The sequence below is a fragment of the Saccopteryx bilineata genome, chromosome 3, assembly GCF_036850765.1.
Source record: "Saccopteryx bilineata isolate mSacBil1 chromosome 3, mSacBil1_pri_phased_curated, whole genome shotgun sequence".
Lineage (NCBI taxonomy): Eukaryota > Metazoa > Chordata > Mammalia > Chiroptera > Emballonuridae > Saccopteryx > Saccopteryx bilineata.
In genome coordinates this window covers 259,085,600-259,104,547 of record NC_089492.1, presented here as the reverse complement: position 1 = coordinate 259,104,547, position 18,948 = coordinate 259,085,600, and the positions used below count along the sequence as shown (strand labels likewise).

General features: G+C 44.7%; 1 protein-coding gene and 1 pseudogene across 2 annotated transcripts; one reads left to right on the top strand and one right to left on the bottom strand.

Moving 5' to 3' along the window:
- Positions 1-2,439: 2,439 nt before the first annotated feature.
- On the top strand, positions 2,440-7,785 carry LOC136329091 (olfactory receptor 2A12-like). 2 transcript variants are annotated; one of them, XM_066265038.1, is made up of 4 exons: positions 2,440-2,567; positions 3,142-4,557; positions 4,694-4,771; positions 6,038-7,785. In XM_066265038.1, the coding sequence occupies exon 4, from the start codon at positions 6,232-6,234 to the stop codon at positions 7,177-7,179; it is 948 nt and encodes a 315-aa protein (XP_066121135.1). In that variant the 5' UTR covers positions 2,440-2,567; positions 3,142-4,557; positions 4,694-4,771; positions 6,038-6,231; the 3' UTR covers positions 7,180-7,785. The 2 variants fall into 2 exon arrangements, with proteins under 2 accessions (XP_066121135.1, XP_066121134.1); XM_066265037.1 differs by having other exon boundaries at positions 2,440-2,606.
- Positions 7,786-11,629: 3,844 nt separating this feature from the next.
- Positions 11,630-13,080, bottom strand: LOC136330046 (protein N-terminal asparagine amidohydrolase pseudogene; annotated as a pseudogene).
- Positions 13,081-18,948: the final 5,868 nt, after the last annotated feature.

Sequence of the window (18,948 nt, the reverse complement as noted above, 5' to 3'; positions counted from 1 at the left end):
ATTAGCAGCCACAGGGCACTGTTCCTTCTCACTTGCTTGAGACGTGTGTGGCCTGGGCAGGAGCCTCCACTGTGGATCAGGCACCTGGGCTCCTGCCCTGCTAAAGACTGTTCTTCGCGCCCCCCCCCCATTCCCCACCAACCCAGAGAAGAACTAGACTGACACTTAATACTGTTCACTTATTGCTGTCAGTATAAGACAGCAACCGACCTAATACTGCCATTGACTGAGCCCCTTCTGACTACCAGGGCCATATATATACCTTTTTAAGCCTCACAGTATTATTTTCTGTTCTAAACATGATGAAAATTAGGCCCAGAGAGTGAAAGTGATTTGCCCAAGGTCATACGGCGAGAAAGTGGTACAGTCAGCATTCAACCAGCAATTGTCTGGCCTTTTTTTTCTTTCTGAGTTGCACTGGCTCTGTGTCTTGGGGGTTTCAGAACCTAGGTCTTGGGAAGGCAATGATAGAGAACAGACAAGTCAAGGGAAAAATACACCAACATCTATGACTATCCTGTGCAACATCCACTGCCTGTGCCCTGGGAAGGGTTGCCCCGGATCAGGAAGCTACGCGGCTCGCGGCCCTCGTGTCTAGGAAATCATGTCATGTGTAAACTCAGACACATTTTGAGAGTAAAGGAGAATATTTAAAATAATTACTGGAGTTAATTAATCTACAACAGGAATAAATCTAACTGTTCTATGAAAGTTAGGAGATACGATCACCCTACTCAGTCCCATCCTCGGCTGTCCCGCTGTCTCCCCACAGTTTGGGCCGACTACTGTGGCTGATACTTGTTAGACCTAAAAATCTGGATTGCCTGAGTGAATGCGCTTTGTCTCTGGGGACCACACAGTCACAGTCGCGTCCTATGGGACGGCATCCAGTCCTGCTCAGCTGCTGGCTTGTTCAACTTCATGCTCCAGCAATCCTAACAGGACTTCTTTGGGCTTTGCCTTGAGAACCTCTAAGATGAACAAGTCCTCTAAGATGACTTGTTGTTTCCAGGACCCTCCCAGGTACCAAGACTCATCCAGTTCTCCCCTCAGGTCCCAACTAGTGGCCCAGGCCTTACTCCTGCACACAGACACCCTTTGACCCTTAAGTATCACTTGACCTGGATTCCTCATTACTGACCTCTACCCATTAAAGTATCCTCCAGTGGCCTTAAGTCCCCCAGTGCCCAAACTGAACTGAACTTTGTTTGAACTTGACTTTTGTCATTACACCCTTCAGAAGATAAATTCTACCTTGCTGGGTTGGACCATCTCTCATAGCTGGTCAGTGCCTCCCACCCATGAGGCAGGCTCTACCCAGTGAGTGCTACCCAGCAGCAGTTAGTGAGGCTGAACCAGTCTCTTGCCTTTGTCTCTTGGAATTCCAGAAGGACCCAAGAGAGTACTTGGTTGGGAAGAGTGTCCTCCAAATGGATCTGAGGGCGACTATACATTTGACCAACTGGCTGCTACACCCAGCCTTTATAGACACTCTCCAGCCTGATTCCACACCCCCTGTGAACCGTGCAAGTACTGCACCTGGGCCATAGAGATACTGAAGTAGAGTGATTGGGGATCTGACAAATATAGTTCAAATCCAGACTACGCAAGGTATCTGCCATGTGGTATGAACAAGCCGCTTCATTCTCTGAAACTCTCAGTGCTCCTGAGCTACCAAATGGCTTAGTGACCTTGTTGTGAGGATTAATGACATTATGTGCAGTGCCTGGTATAGCATCTGATAAAAGTCAATGTTTAATAGTAAGCAGTTCTTGTTGTAGTATTAGGTTTAGTAACATTTATACCACAGTGAGGTGTGTGGCCTTAGGTAGTAGGTTTCAATAAATGGTAGTTATGAGGACACTAATAAGTATTGGCTGCATTTATAACATCTATAGTCAAGCCTTAGTTTTACCTCTAGTAGGTATGAGGCCTTATATAATGCTTGAGAACATGAAAAACACACAAAAGTGCTTCACAACACAGCATACAGATGATGTAATGTAGAATTGTATACCCGAAACCATATAATTTTATTAGCCAATGTCATCACAATATATTCAATTAAGAAAAAACTGTAACGGCTTTGAAAGGAAACAGAGCACATCTGAGTATTATCACTATGTCACACAGAGATGTGGCAGTCAGCCATAGAACTCTTCCCACCTTACGTCTCAGTGGGACGAACTTTCAGTCCCCAAATGGAAACTTCAATAGGATGCCCAGCTCCTGTGCTCCAGGGGCCATGGCTAAAATGCCTTGGGGGCTTTAACATTTTGGCTGGGTCTTTCATCTGCCCAGAGGCTTTGTGCTGCATTAGCAGTCTGAGAAATCCTCAGGGCTTTCTAGGGATTGGAAATCCACTCTCCAACCCCATTCTGATAGAAGAGGACTCCCGGTGTGCCAACTGGAAGCCCCTCCCTTCAGGACTGCTCTACATCCAACACACTTAGGAGAGGCGCACGTCTCCCCTGCAGGGCCGTGTGCTCGGGAGCAGGGGCGAACTGCTTCCTACGGCATTGCACAGGACCAAGAGAAACCAGGCTGGTGCCCCCGGAGTGAAGGCGGTGACTCAAGCAGAAAAACAGAGAGAGTGCTGGTCATTTGTAGGTGGGACTGAGGGGGCTGCTCAAGAAATTTCTTCCCTGAGCATCACCAAGAATGGACAAAGGATCTCCACCCTAGTCACTCACTGAGGAGGAGGAAAGGGTGCAACTTCCCCCACCGAGCAGGAGTGGGATCTCTGGCACACTTTCCAGACTTGCACACGTACTTCTCAGGAGCGCCCTCCCACCCCTGGTGGGCCCCTGATGAGGCATCAGCCCTTCTCCTTCTCTACCAGAATAGCAGAGGGTGGGAAGGGGCAGGGAAGCAATGGTAGCTAGAGAGAGGGGAGTGGTGTGAATATGGCATTTTCCTGGTGTGAGGTTTTGATGTAATTGCTTCTTTACAAGAGCCTTTCAGAGAGGCAGTAGAGTGCAGTGGTTAAGAGGCTGGTAGGCTCTGCAGCCAGAGACCCAGGATTTAGGCCTGGTGCTGCCACTTACTAGCTTGATGGAAGGCAGAGCAGAATTTGATGTTAAAACAGAAAAAGCTAGCGCTGGAACAGGGCTGCAAAAATGGTCTGCTTATCCTTGCTAGATCCTGTGGAGAGATCTGAACGAGCCAGCCTCTGCCTACAACCTGGCTGGGAAGATACTGCACAAAATCTACAAGACTAAGCTGGCTGGTGAGGAGGCGGTAACCCAGAGCTGAGCCTTGAAGACTGGTGGGCTGTGAAGAAGCATAACACTCAAGCAGATAATTTCTTGAAGAAAGGGTGGAGATCTGCATGGCATATATGGCCAATACTAAGAAAGTCAAGTCGCTTGGACGATCTTTGGCTCAGAGAGGAGGCCAACCCCGCTGCCTAGACTAGGATCCTTTTGGTGGTTGTGCTGTTAGCATCATGCATCAGAAGTTCCAGAGGTACTAGTGAAGCACATAGTCTTGAAAATTGATTAGAACCAGATGGGAAAGACCTTAAGTTCTAGTCTAAGGAAGCATGAGCAAGCCTATGAGAGACGGGGCTCTCTGCTGATGGGTGTACCAGGAAGGGAGGTCAGTAAGAATCTATTGAAAAAATTCAGGCCCGGGGTATGAACTGGTGGGTATGAGGGTGTGAGCAGCCCTTATCATCCTGGGTTCAGGGTTTGCCATTTGCACTACTGACGAATCCTTATTATTATTATTTTTTAAAAAGGGGAGATAGTGAGACAGACTGCTGCATGCACCCCGGCTAGGATCCACCCGGCAACCCTAATCCTTATTTCTTGAAAGTCCCTCCTCTCAATTTCTAAGACTCTGAACTCCTCTAGTTCTCCTCTTCCCATCACAAATATTTCTGACCTGGGACATTATTCTTCTTCATCCAATTATTGACGTTCCCCTAAAGCTCAGCACAAAAATATTACACCATCTTCTTTTGCCCATAGAGCCTGAGGCAACTTTTCCACCTTCCAAAACTTCACCACCATCCTGTAGCAATCAGTCCTCACAATCATATATTTAACCCTGGAAGACTTCAGAAGTCCCTGAAACCAGAAGCTTGTAAATGCCTCAATGGTTCCTCTCCCTTCCCTCCACTCTTTCTTTAACTCAGCTTGCCATCACCCAAATTGCTATCATTTATTGAGTACTTTCAATAAACAGGTATATTTCATGCACTCTTCACTATGGTGGAGGTATTACAGATGGCAAACATGAGACTCTGAGAGGCTAAGTGACTTGGGAGTAGGTAAAAAGACTACAAGACTCAGGTGTGTTGACACCTGAGTCTCGGCTCTATGTACTCTCCGATGCTTTGTCTTACATCTCCGGCTCCCAGAAGGAATCTCCTGCCAACACAATCCTGTTCAGCTGACTGCTCAGCTTCCGTTGGTGCTCACAGCACTGATGCAATTATAGGACTCCAGCCACCATTCCTGGTATCAAAGAATAGCAGAGCCAGAAGTATCCTTTGGAGTGGTCAAGTCCAACAGTTTCACTTAAAAATGGAGCTTTGAAGTTCATAGAGAGGTATGGAGTTACCCAAGATGATTTCCACTTATACTCATTCCTCTTACTTGTCCAGAGAGAGAGAGAGAGAGAGAGTGTGTGTGTGTGTGTGTGTGTGTGAAAATGTCTTGACATACAGTATCTCATATGCTCCTAGATGCTTCAACTCTATCTAACAGATGGAGAGACTGGGGCCAATGGAGGTGAAGGGACTTGCCTAAGACCACATAGCTTGGTAAGTGACAACTGTGGGACATTCAGGAAGAGCTAGATTTAAAATGTGGTCATGGGATGGTAATTGTAAGGATTTGATCATAAGTCCCACAGATATCCAAGCACAAGAAACAAAGTTCAGACAGGGCTCAGAAGGACTGGACGAAGCCTTTTGAGCAGCAGAGTCACTCTCTCAGCTGCTCAGGACTGTGAGGTCTCCCTTCTCTGCTCCCCAGCACATCTGCTCTTTTGCTATCAGTGTAAGACCTCCCCTTTCCTTCTCTCTAGCTTCAGCTTCCCTGTGATTTTTTTTTCAGAGTCAGAGAGAGGGATAGATAGGGACAGACAGACAGGAACGAAGAGAGATGAGAAGCTGAGAATCATCAGTTTTTTGTTGAGACATCTTAGTTGTTCATTGATTGCTTTCTCATATGTGCCTTGACCGTGGGCCTTCAGCAGACCAAGTAACCCAGTGGTAGTCAACCTGGTCCCTACCACCCACTAGTGGGCGTTCCAGCTTTCATGGTGGGCGGTAGCAGAGCAACCAAAGTATAAATTAAAAGATAGATTTAACTATAGTAAGTTATTTTATAAAGATTTATTCTGCCAAACTTAGCAAAAATCCGACATAAAGTACTTGGTAACTAATTATTATTATATGCTTTAACTCACTGTAACTCTGCTTTATAAATTTTATAAAGTAAAGTTACTTCCGTACTTTATAAATCACCATTACTGTGGAACCGGTGGGTGGTTAGAAAACTTTACTACTAACAGAGACACAAAAGTGGGCGGTAGGTATAAAAAAGTTGACTACCCCTGGAGTAACCCCTTGCTTAAGCCTTGGGTCCAAGCTGGTGAGCTTTGCTCAAACCAGATGAGCCCACGCTCAAACTGGCGACCTCAGGGTCTCAAACCTGGGTCCTCCGCATCCCAGTCCAATGCTCTATCCACTGTGCCACCACCTGGTCAGGTGGCATCCCTGTGATTTTAAGTTACTACCACACCAGCTTTGGGCTGACAGTATTTCAGGAACCCACAGACCACTGACACAGACTTTCAGTGTCATCATTTTAAATTCTGAGTAGAGAATTGTCTTTTAGTTTGAGACAAGTGTACACCCCTGGTAGAATCTGGCAGGGGCTGGCTGGGTCTCCTGCTACAAACATGGCTACCTGCTCCCTTGTCTTTTGTAGGTAGGTAAGGGTGGTTTCCAGAGAAGAGCCTATGGGAAGCCAGATAGTCTATATTCTGTTACAGGTATGAATCTAAATCTTCTGACTTACAGGTATTTCCTGGTGTCAGAGGTGCCCTAACTTCCTTTCCCTTTTCATCCAACTCAACAAAGATTTGACCAAATCTCTGCAACTTTCTGTGCAAGGCACTGTGTGTGTGACTCAACTTTTGTCAGCTATGTCCTCCCTCCCACAAAGCCAAGCACAGAACAGGAAAGTCCTGTTTGTCTTTAATAAATAGATCACCATGCAGAGCCTTGACAAAAAGAACCACAGCTCTGTGTCTGAGTTCATTCTTCTTGGCTTCTCCAGTGAGTCACAGGTCAGAATGGACCTGTTCACTTTCTTCCTCCTCCTCTACATCATCACCCTTCTGGGCAATGGACTCATCATCACCCTGATCTACCTGGATTCACACCTCCACACACCCATGTACTTCTTTCTCAGTATCCTCTCGTTGGTGGACATGAGTTATATCACCACCACTGTGCCTCAGATGTTGGTTAATATGGTGTGTCCAAGATGTTCTATCTCCTGGGGAGCTTGTGTGGCCCAAATGTTTATCTTCTTGTTCCTGGGTATTGCTGAGTGTGTCCTCTATGCTATTATGGCCTATGACAGGTATGTGGCCATTTGTTTCCCCCTTCACTATACCCTACTCATGAGCAGTCTTACTTGTATCAAGATGGTCACAGTCTGTTGTTCAATTAGCATAGTTGGGGCCCTTATTTATACTGTCTTCACCATGTGTCTGCCTTATTGTGGTCCCCACAAGATAAACCACTTCTTTTGTGAGGTCCCTGCTGTTCTGAAGTTGGCCTGTGCAGACACATCCTTCAATGACCGGTTGGATTTCATCTTGGGTTTCATCCTGCTTTTGGTCCCACTCTCCCTCATCCTGGCCTCTTATGTCCGCATCTTTGCCTCCATCTTGAGAATCCGTTCATCCCAGGGGAGGCTCAAGTCCTTCTCGACATGTGCTTCCCATGTCACTGTAGTCATCATGTTTTATGGGCCAGCCATGATGATGTACATGAGGCCTGGCTCTTGGTATAACCCCGAGCGGGACAAGAAGCTATCCCTGTTCTACAATGTTGTCTCCGCCTTCCTCAACCCCCTCATCTACAGCCTCCGAAACAAGGATGTAAAGGGGGCCTTTCTGAAATTACTTGGTGGTAGAAAGACAGCTCGGTGACCCAGGATGTTTCAGAGTTGTCCAGAGTCATAAGCAGACTTGATGGGACTCATGTGGTTTTATAAAAGCACATCAGTTTTGATCAACCTGAGCCTTCCTGGGCTTGTGGGCAGCTGAAAGAGGGTGTGGCCACCCATAAACTGAAGGTCTCCCCTTTGGCTGGAAAATTGTCAGCAGCCACCACCCAATGACTCAGTTAAGTATGGAAAGCAAAATGTTTCTTCTACAAAGACTATATCCTATGGCTCAAGGTCATCATTTTATTGTTTTTCCTGGGTCTTTCGTCGCCTTTGTAAGTTTATGTCAGTGCAAAATGGTCACAGCCAAGTGTTTAAAATGTGCACATGCTTTTTTACAATGTAAAGGACTTGGGGACAAAAATGACATAAAAAGTGGCCAGATTAGGCAGGAAGGCAGTCTTGCATCACTGCCTGCTGTGCACTGACAAGTAATATTTAACATTGTTCTTTGCACTAGATGCTATAAAATCTAAGCTACAATTATTTTAGACATAGCTGTTTGAGAGTACAGTTAATAATTGATCTGGTCTGGACTCAATTTCTGAAACTAATTCTGACCTGATTTTACATATTAAATCTCACTTTGATTTTGAGAAAATAAATAAATCTATATTTCATAAAGGAAAAATATATGTGATTATATGTATAGCTATATATTGCTATGTGTAGCCGTATGCATGTATCTATTTCTCCATCTCTTACTCTCCATATATATAAGGTCTACCGGAAAGTTCTGTTTGTTTTTGGAATAAAACAAAATACAAATTTTTCTTACCATCAATAAACTTTATTAAATAATATAATTGCCATTATTATTAATGATTTCTTGCCAGCGTGAGGGTAATTTGTATATCCCATTTTTGAAAAATGTTTTATCTTTTGATGCAAAAAATTGAACCAGTGCTTGTTTGATATCTTCTTCATTTTTGAATATTTTGCCCTTCAAAAAATTTTGTAAGGACAAAAACAAGTGATAGTCGGAGGGTGCTAAGTCGGGTAATATGGTGGATGCGACAGACATGCTTCTGTAGCATTTCTTCCTTGTTGAAGTTCATAAAAATTACAATACAATGGTGTAAATGAACTCTATCAGTAGCCATGGGTACACTATCACTTCACACATAAGACTAAAGTGAATCAACTTTTTTTAGTTAATTTGCTACATCAGTATGTATACATTAAGTGATAAAAATAGAGAAGCACACATGCACCAAATAAACATGTGCTTACATGTCGAAACTTGTTGTGATAGAAACGGACAGAACTTTCCGGTAGACCTTATCTGGCAAGAAATCATTAATAATAATGGCAATTATATTATTTAATAAAGTTTATTGACGGTAAGAAAAATTTGTATTTTGTTTTATTCCAAAAACGGACAGAACTTTCTGGTAGACCCTATAAATATATAAAATCAGATGGGTATATATATACACATACATATATATAGGTATAGATATAAAGAAAGACAAAAACAGAAGAGACAGAGACACATAGAGATTACAGAAAATAATATAGCAAAGACTTCATCTTTTCACACCCAAAATAAACACTTGTTAATATTTTCCTATATTTAGTCTCTTTTATTTAAAGGATTAAATAATTAAAGAGAAAAGTGAAGTGTTCTTTGAATATTCTCAACTCCCTTGAATCAATCACTATGATTAAACTGAAATTTATCAGTGTGTTTGTAAGTTTTTGCTATACACAATTGTATCAATGAACACTATATAGAATTGCTCCTGTATATGTTTAAATTTTTTAAATGATAGCAAGATGTCAGTATCACTCAAAAGTTTTAACTCAGTATCATGTTTCTGATAATTATAGGCCTTTGACAAGAATTTGAATGTACCACATTTTATTCATCTACTTTTGAACATGTTTATTTCTAATTGTTTATACTACTTAAATAATTCAGAAACTAATGTCTTTGGACATTTCTCCATCTATAAGTATTTTTTTCTAAGACTTATGTACATGTTGACTTTGCAGATTATAGAATCAAAGAAATTTTGAATTTACTAGATATTCCTAAATTATTCTTCCAAGTAGTTATACCAATCTATACTTTTCATTCCCATCAATACTTGATATTGTTTGTATATCTAAACATCCTAATGTTCTTATCTACCATATAGATGGAAAGTGGCAACATAATTTTTGTTTCATTTGTAATTCCCAAATTGCTAGTGAATTGAACACCTTTTCATAAGATCGGAGGTATTGTGAAGTGAGTGTAGTAGGTTCTGAAGTCAGACTTCTGTATTTTCATCCCAGTTCGTGAAGTGAGTGTAGTAGGTTCTGAAGTCAGACTTCTGTATTTTCATCCCAGTTCGTGAAGTGAGTGTAGTAGGTTCTGAAGTCAGACTTCTGTATTTTCATCCCAGTTCGTGAAGTGAGTGTAGTAGGTTCTGAAGTCAGACTTCTGTATTTTCATTCCAGTTCGTGAAGTGAGTGTAGTAGGTTCTGAAGTCAGACTTCTGTATTTTCATCCCAGTTCGTGAAGTGAGTGTAGTAGGTTCTGAAGTCAGACTTCTGTATTTTCATCCCAGTTCTACCTACCTTTTACTAACCCAGTGATGATGAGCATGTACCTTATTTCTCTAAGTTTCAGTTTTTTCTAGTTTCATCTAGTAGTAGTTGGAAAATAGCACACACTTCAGAGGGTTGTTGGAAGGATTAAATAAGATAATAACATGTAAAGCATTGATCATAGTGAGTAGCAAATGGTAAGTGTTCAATATATTGTTTGCCTTTTCTTGATTTATAGCTTGTTATATATTTGGGGTATTAATTCTTTGTCTATTACATGCATTGACTATATTTTCTTTAAGTTTATTATTTGTTTCTACATTGCAAAAGTCAGAGGCAAACAAAAGAATAAATGAAAATCATGCATTACCTTAGACCTGGAGATAACTACTGTTAAACATTGTAGTGTGTATATTTCAGGGTTTAAAAACTTTTTAAATTGCTTTTATTAATATTTTTGAAGCTGTATATTATAATTCTTACACAATTTATTATTTGTATTCATGATTTTTAAAACTGAGTTATACAGTATGTATTCTTCTGTAACTTGATTTAATAACTCTACAATAGGTTATGACATATATCTACGCTGATTCATTTTTACTGCTGAAGAGTATTCTTTCACTTTCTTTCAATGAACAGAATAATAATTTAAATGGACTTCTTAATGAACTTATAAATTTTTCAAGTGTTTTTATGTGAACATATGTTAAAATTTTTATAGAGCTCATCAATTCATGAATGAACGAGTAAGATGTTAGGACTGGTTCAAAGAGGCATGATTTACAGAAATTTATGTTTTCTACTGAGCATTTGCATTGTTAGGAATATGAATCATTTGCATTACTATGGGCAGCAATCATTTGCATTGCCATCAGTTTTCTATAGCTTCACAGCTACACCTGCAGAGTTGTAAGATACCCTCATCCAGAAACAATCAATAAAGGAGTCTGCCCCTAGGAAGTCAGGTAATCCTCAAAGGATCTGCGAGACAATGCTAAGAGGGCACCAAGAAATCTCTTTTGTCTTTTTGCAAGGCTTACATGATGTTTTTCTGACAATATCCACCCTTGTGGTCTTAAATAATCTTCCAAATTTATTTCTAATCACAGAACAAAACTAGTCTTTGCAAACAAATTTCAAACAGGATGAATGAAAAAGAAATCCATAGATGGATGGCCCATCGAGTATCGTCAGAATATTATAGTTTAAGAGATTACCCTAACTATAGCCAAAGGAGAGGGAAACGACAGATTTTCGTTAAGAGCTAATGACAGTCAACATTCTTCTAAATAAGAACAAGGGCAATGTGCTAAAAGAAAACTACCACAGGCCCTGGCCGGTTGGCTCAGCGGTAGAGCGTTGGCCTGGCGTGCGGGGGACCCGGGTTCGATTCCCGGCCAGGGCACATAGGAGAAGCGCCCATTTGCTTCTCCACCCGCCCCCCTTCCTCTCTGTCTCTCTCTTCCCCTCCCGCAGCCAAGGCTCCATTGGAGCAAAGATGGCCCGGGCGCTGGGGATGGTTCCTTGGCCTCTGCCCCAGGCGCTAGAGTGGCTCTGGTCCCCACAGAGCAATGCCCCGGAGGGGCAGAGCATCGCCCCCTGGTGGGCAGAGAGCGTTGCCCCTGGTGGGCGTGCCAGGTGGATCCCGGTCGGGCGCCTGCGGGAGTCTGTCTGACTGTCTTTCCCCGTTTCCAGCTTCAGAAAAATACAACAAAAAAAAAGAAAAGAAAACTACCACACGTAATTTTTTTTTTGCCAAAATAAGATATTTTGAATGTCATTTGAAAGACACAAAGACTCAACAGATGTAGATTCCAAATTCCTTTTCTGTCCAACCCCCACCAATGGTCTCTGTCATGCCAAAAAGTTGATTGCTTTAGTAATTCTTATTTTTAGATTTTTGAAGAAGAGCTCTTTTCCCATAAGCCACTTTATTTTTTTTTAAGAGGAAAGTTTTAGTTCCAGGAAATAGTGTGTGTTGGAGATTAGTATTAAAAAAAAAAATCAAAGTAGACCTAATATTTTTAACCAAGTGTGTGTGTGGGGGGGGGCAGCCAGAGGTTAAGGGGGACAGTTCTCTAGCATCTGCTCATCACGTGGCTGCACAGAAATCCACAGAGAGAAGTGCATCCAGGAATGTGGCCCTGTACGAAGTCGTCCTGTCTCCACATCGTGAATGCACACCACTGGTCTTTCTGTGAAAGCCCACATACCACGCAGCTCCTCCTCCAGACTGTGGTTTTGAAAGGAGGCTCTGTAAACCCCTCACTTTTAATGTTGACAGCAATGCCAGATACTATTGGAAAGTGGTTTTCATTTCCTTCCAGGTAATTTACACATAATGTCACTAAGTGACTGTCATCTTCTTGCCTGTCAGATTCACTAAGAAGCTAATGAGTAAGTTTTTCTGACAACTGCCTATTTTCACTGGAGCTGCCCACACGGTGCACTTCTAGCCTTCCACATTGAATGTGGTCAGAAAAGGATTTTTCGGAGGTTATAATCAAGGTGACCTCAGCTTTGGTGTCAGTTCAATCACAGTATGTCAAACAGGTAGCCCTACGACTGTGTGCCTTAGAACTACAATGTGACAAGTGGTGGCATCATCATCAGAACCCGGAATGGAGATGAAGCCGTCCTCTGGGTTGCTCAGGGCAAGGTCTGTATGTTTGCTGCACATACTGAAGGCCCTGGAGTCCCACCTGCTGAGCAGACCAACCTCTGAGTCGTCCAGCCCTTCCCTCCAGAAGCAGGACGGCTGGAATGGGGTCCTGGTATACTGCGCCCCAGAAAGATGGCCCCACACATGAGTTTGTACTCAGTGAAATAACATTTAAAAATGAAGATAAAATAGAGACATGTACAGAGTAACCAAAATTATGAAAATTTGCCACCAGCAAGACTCCAGCAAAGAAAATTCTGAAGTAAAGACTTTGGAGAAAGGAAAGTAAACAGATGGGAGGGCTGAAACGCAAGAAGAATTAAGAGCAAAGAAAGCCCTACGTATCTGGGTAAATCCAAATGAACGTTGTCTCTGTAAACCAAAGTTGGTAATGTCTTATGGGGTTAAATGATGTAAATTAAAATTTTTTAAACAGTAACATTTGTATTGGGAGTGGGATAAATGGGAAAATATCTTGAAGTTCTTATATTATCTTGGAGGCCCTTCTCTGCTTTCTCCATCTGTCAAACCCCTATTCATCTTCCAAGAGGCCCTCACATACTGCCTCTTCTGCGAACTCTTTTCCACATCCCTCAGAGAAAGAGTCAGGGGACCCTTCTCTGTGTCACCATATAACTGTGTGTATAGCCTTCCCCAGGCACTAACCACACCTGCATCCATCTCCACCCCTCCTAGGCCTGGCCAGCAAGGGCAGCGGCAGGACCAACTGCTGTTCACTTTTTTGTCTCCAGTGAGTAGTAATGACTGATACACCATTGGCACCTTTGAGCATTTGCCGAATCAATCAGCCAGTTCGTGGAACCATGGCACACACAGGGAGAAACAGAGGAGCATCCTGGAGGGCTTCCATGAAGGGAGACGGGACAGGTAGGCCTGGGTGTGCAGGGTATCCTAGCTGTGTGAGGTGAGGTATGTTGCCGGGGTCCAGCCCCGGGGGGGATCCAGGGGTCCCACAGGAGGAGACGGGCGTCGGCGAAAACGGAGTGAGAGAGCCGAATTCTTTTCTTTCTCTTTATTCTCCGGTTAGGATTTACTGCCAGGCATCTCTGCTCAATGCTAGTATAGCTCCCTTTTTATACACACACACCGAGTTACAATCACATGGTGTTAATTATTGCTTTTGTTTCACTATGTTTGCATATTTCCAGATAACAGTTAATTTACATCTATGGTAGCAAATCATTCAAAATAACATCAGTAAAAGCTTTTAAAGTATTAGTCTGTTGTGAGTTAAGGGGCAGAGAGAGATTTAGCAGACGACTAACAATGGACCACAGCTTGCTCAGGTAAATGGCCTTGAGTTTATGCAGTGTCCTACAAGATTCTGAAAGGCTTGCCTCTAAAGAAATTAACATAACATTAAGAATAGCTTTCACCCAAAGATATGCAGAGTGCACTTGCAAGATAGCCCAGCAGCAACACAAGATATTAACTGTTATTACTTCCTACATTTTATTTAAACACTAGTTAAGTTCTGACTCTATTCTTCTCAGAATATACCACTATTTGCAGATTAAATAAGCAGGAAGAAAGGAATGTTTCTCTACTTATCACATGAAAAGACTAGGGAGGAAAAAATGTTAAGTGAAGGCCGAAGGGTGCTTTGTGCACAGCCACTGCCTCCTAAGTCACAATTCTTTTTAACATGATTAAGAAGGAATTCTCCTACAAACTTAACCCTTTACGAGGGATATCATAGCCAGCCTCTTATGTCTATAAGCCCAGTTCAAGGGGCTTGCAGGCTTTTCTGTGGAACTCACACCCTCTGTCTCATTTCCAAAGAAATCACTACGAATCTACAGGGAAAGCACAGTACTATTATCCCTGTGCCACAAATAATAGCACACACCCAGAAAAGGGGGGATATAAGGCCAGATTAATTCAAAAAGTCAAAGGGGGAAGTATCGTTGTGCCTATCCTTTGTGGTGACTTTGTCACCCCACAGCCATTGGTCTTCACTGCAGTGACTTTGTCACCCCGCAGCCATTGGTCTTCTCTGCTGTGACTTTGTCAGTCAGCAGTTTTTGGTCTTCTTCTGCTGTGACCTTGTCAGACAGCAGTTGTGGGTCTTCTCCTGCTGTGACCTTGTCAGCCAGCAGTTGTGGGTCTTCTCCTGCTGTGATTTTGTCAGCCAGCAGTTGTGGGTTGGCTCCCGACAGTATGTCTCTGGATCTACAGGTGGTCCAGGCTGCAGGAGAGTGCAGGGTGTGAGCCAGGAGCAGAGGCTGCAGAGGTGGGCAGAGGCAGCTCAGGAAGGGCTTGATGGCTGGACAGAGCAGCTGCGACTCAATTCCACAGACGGGAACCTCTGAAGGTTCTAGAGCAGGGGGGAACAAAGTGGGCGCTGCAGGTTAGAAAGATGACTCAACCCCCACCCCCCGTGTGGACACTGGTTGCCTACAGAGCCTGGTTGTTGAATTCAGGCCCTGCCATCTGAGAAGGGAGGTGGACCACAGACCTAGAGTCCCTGAGTTCTCAGGCTAGGCAGCCAGGGAGAGAGTGTCCCAGGCAGGGCGGGGGCAATGTTGAAAAGGAACACCCTGCATGGAGGTGATGGAGCCCTTGGGGCAGGAGGTCCTCGTGGGGCAGGCAAAGCCTCCAGCTCTGAGCGTCTCAGAGGGAACTCCATGGCCCAGTGAGTGCTGCAGCAGACTCCAGGCTGGGGCCAGGATCAGGACGGGAGAGCAAGAAAACAGGAGAGAGATCCTGTCATCGAGGAGAAAGTGCCAAGCCCACAGTGCAGCCACAAGAGTGACCAGTAAGGAGGAGAAGAAGGCGACTTCATCTGGAGAGCGCAGGTTACAGTGAGGCCCCAGGACTCTGGGCCTGACTTTCTGTCCCCTTATTGTGCACACGAGGCAGGCAAGTATGAGCCAGGGTGGCCAGTCTACGGAGCCCTCTCGGCCTCAGAAGCCAGGCTGTTGGGCTCAGCCCTTTAGGCCTCTCCCCACTGTGGCTCTAGACTTCCTGCCCAAGCCCCAGTCTGGGTCCTAAAGGGACATACTGGGCCAAGTTCCAAATGTCACTACCCTCCCCCTGGGCTGGCTGTGTGGCCTTCCCACGCTCAGCAAGGATGGAGCCTGAAGTTTCTTCTGCCCTCCAGCAAGACTGGACTCCCCCCTACCTTTTGCCCAGAGACATCAAAAGAGGGGACTCCAAAGTCTGCTGCCGCCGCGCTGTCTCAGAACCACAGGGTGCAGGTCCTGTCCCGTTCTTGGTGCCTCGTCCTTGGGCAGTGAGCTGCCACCCCAGAGCCGGGCCCCTTCTCTCCTGCTTGAGAAAAGCTTTTCACTAAGTGATCTGAGATGCCAGACAGAACGCACCCTCAAAGCGCCGAGGCCTGAGAGGCCCCTAGGCAGTTAAAGACCATCACGAACACCGTCCTATATAATGACATATTAAAATGTACCCATATCCCACATTCAATATAATCAATCCATCACTATATACTGTATTCCCCATGTATAAGATGCACACTTTTTCAAAAAATTTGGGGTCTAAAAACTGAATACATCTTATATAGTGGTTGTCAGGTTTTTTTTTTTTACTTGTATTTCCCACTTTCTCACGCTTGTTTTTGTGCTCATTGTTAAAAACAGTGATTCGTCATCAGACACAGACGAGGACAAACTCGACGGGAGTTTTGACAGTGATGAGGAGTCGTGTGAATTTTTTGTGTGTGTGACAGACAGAGAGAGACAGAGAGAGGGACAAATAGGGACAGGTAGACAGGAAGGGAGAGAGATGAGAAGCATCAATTCTTCGTTGCAGCTCCTTAGTTGTTCATTGATTGCTTTCTCATATGTGCCTTGACCGGGGGGGCTACAGCAGAGCTAATGACCCTTTACTCAAGCCAGTGACCTTGGGCTCAAGCTGGTGAGCTTTGCTCAAACCAGATGAGCCCGAGCTCAAGCAGGGGAACTTGAGGTTTCAAACTTGGGTTTTCCGCATCCCAGTTAGACATTCTATCCACTGCGCCACCGCCTGGTTAGGCAGGAGTTGTATGAATTTTATGATGAATAAAAGTTGAGTTCAATAACTTTATGTAATACTTTTTTTTTTCAAATTTTGGGCCCCAAAATTAAGGTGCGTCTTATACATGGGAGTGTCTTATACATAGGGAAATACGGTAACTATATAGTAGGTTATATAATTATATAATCTTGAATATAATTTATAATTTTGTAGCTTATATATATGAGTGTAATAAGTTGTCATTAACGAATAAAATGTTATATTAGTAGTCATTTAAACACTGCCTAATTTTTCTTTTGTGGGATCTCTATTTTTGAACCAATAATCTTTTCTTTCTGGCCTCCAACAAGTCTGTGGACCACGGAAACTCAAGGATCTTAGACACTTTGTCTAGAGTACTTAACGGATGAAACTGCCTGGGGACACCACCTGGCAGGGGAGAGGACAATTGCATGGCCTTCATAGCTCTAGACCAGCGGTCCCCAACCCCCGGGCCGCGGACCAGTACCGGTCCGTGGGCCATTTGGTACCGGTCCGCAGAGAAAGAATAAATAACTTACATTATTTCCGTTTTATTTATATTTAAGTCTGAACGATGTTTTATTTTTAAAAAATGACCAGATTCCCTCTGTTACATCCGCCTAAGACTCACTCTTGACGCTTGTCTCGGTCACATGATACATTTATCCATCCCACCCTAAAGGCTGGTCCGTGAAAATATTTTCTGACATTAAACCGGTCCGTGGCCCAAAAAAGGTTGGGGACCACTGCTCTAGACCTCCTAGGACACTTCATTTTTTTTTTTTTTTTGGAGAAGGAGGAGCAGCTGAGAAAAGACCTGCCCTCAGGGTCTGGTGGGAGCCCCAGCAAACACCCAGTCAAGCATCCACACTCCTCCAGAGCTGAGCCTTCCACACCCCAGCTCAGGCTGGGCCTCTGGAAGGGCGTGGCCTGAGCGTCCTTGGGAAGTGAGGTGCCACAGTGGGAGCCTGGTATTTCCCCCCAGGGCCAGAAGTGGCTTCAGGAACTGTCCTGGCTAGGGCTCTGAGAGTGGCCCCCTGAGTGTGAGGGAGCCCTGCCCACAACCCCCTTCCCTGCAGGGTTATAAGCTCAGAACAGCAGTGCCCCATTCTGGGGACAAAGTGAGGCTACCAGCTGCCTCCATGTCCAGTCTTGCAGGAGTTCCGGGTAGGAGCCCCGACTGGTCCGACTGGTCCGCAGTCCCGCTCCCGGCCACCTGTGTCCCTCTCTGCCTCTGTCTCCTTCCCCGTGTCTGTGTGCATGTGATCATGGCTGCCTGGCTCTGCCTCTCTTTCTCTGTGTCCATCCATTCCTTTCTCTTTCCCTGGGCCTGTCGTCTCTCTGTCTTTCTTTGCCTTGCTTTCCATTCATCTCCATCTTTTAATGTAAATTAAAAATTTTAGAACAGTAACATTTGTATTGGGAGTGGGATAAATGGGAAAATATCTTGAAGTTCTTATATTATCTTAAAGGCCATTCTCTGCTTTCTCCATCTGTCAAACCCCTATTCATCTTCCAAGAGGCCCTCAAATACTGCCTCTTCTGCGAACTCTTTTCCACATCCCTCAGAGAAAGAGTCAGGGGGACCCTTCTCTGTGTCACCATATAACTGTGTGTATAGCCTTCCCCAGGCACTAACCACACCTGCATCCATCTCCACCCCTCCTAGGCCTCGGCCAGCAAGGGCAGCGGCAGGACCAACTGTTGTTCACTTTTTTGTCTCCAGTGAGTAATAATGACTGATACACCATTGGCACCTTTGAGCGTTTGCCAAATCAATCAGCCAGTTCGTGGAACCATGGCACACACAGGGAGAAACAGAGGAGCATCCTGGAGGGCTTCCATGAAGGAAGGCGGGACAGGTAGGCCTGGGTGTGCCGAGTATCCTAGCTTTTTCGGCTTCCATTTCTGTCTTTTTTGGCTTCCATTTCTCTACCTCCAAAGTGTTTGTCCCATCTTTCCCTCCTCTGTGTCTGACTGGGTCTTTGCTCGCTCTTCGCCTTCCTTTCCCACAGTTCGTAGCTTGTCCTGCCTCTGGCTTCATCTGTGCGGCTCCCTCTCTATCCACCCCAGACTCTCTCCTCCCCTCCTCAGCCTGGTTCCCCAGCCTTTCCCTCGGCTGTCTTTCTCTGGGGCTTTCCTTGAGCCCTGTTCTCTGCCCACCCCTCCTCGCCCTCCCACCCCTCAGCCTCCACCAGACCTCCCTGTCCACTCTACCTGTCTGCCATCACCAGTCCTGTTGCTCTTGGCCTCTCTTCCTGTTCTTTCTCTCCAGGAGACTACACTTGCCTGACCTACCTCCACACTCCCTGTCCTATGGCCTCTGTCTCTCTTTCTCTATCTGGTCTCTGCCGGCTCTTTGCTGGTCCCATCACCCTTCACATCCCACCCCCTCCGCCCCCGTATCACTTTCCCATGACCCTGGCTCACACCCCACCTTCCCAGCACCTCAGACATTCTTTCCTGCCTTCTTCTTTGTCTCTGGCCTCTTTTTCCTTTTGTGATTTTGTCTTGTTTTGTCCTAGCTCTCTC

Coding starts and splice junctions, on each gene's coding strand:
- LOC136329091 (XM_066265038.1), top strand. CDS start 6,232: ATGCAGAGCCTTGACAAAAAGAACCACAGCTCTGTGTCTGAGTTCATT.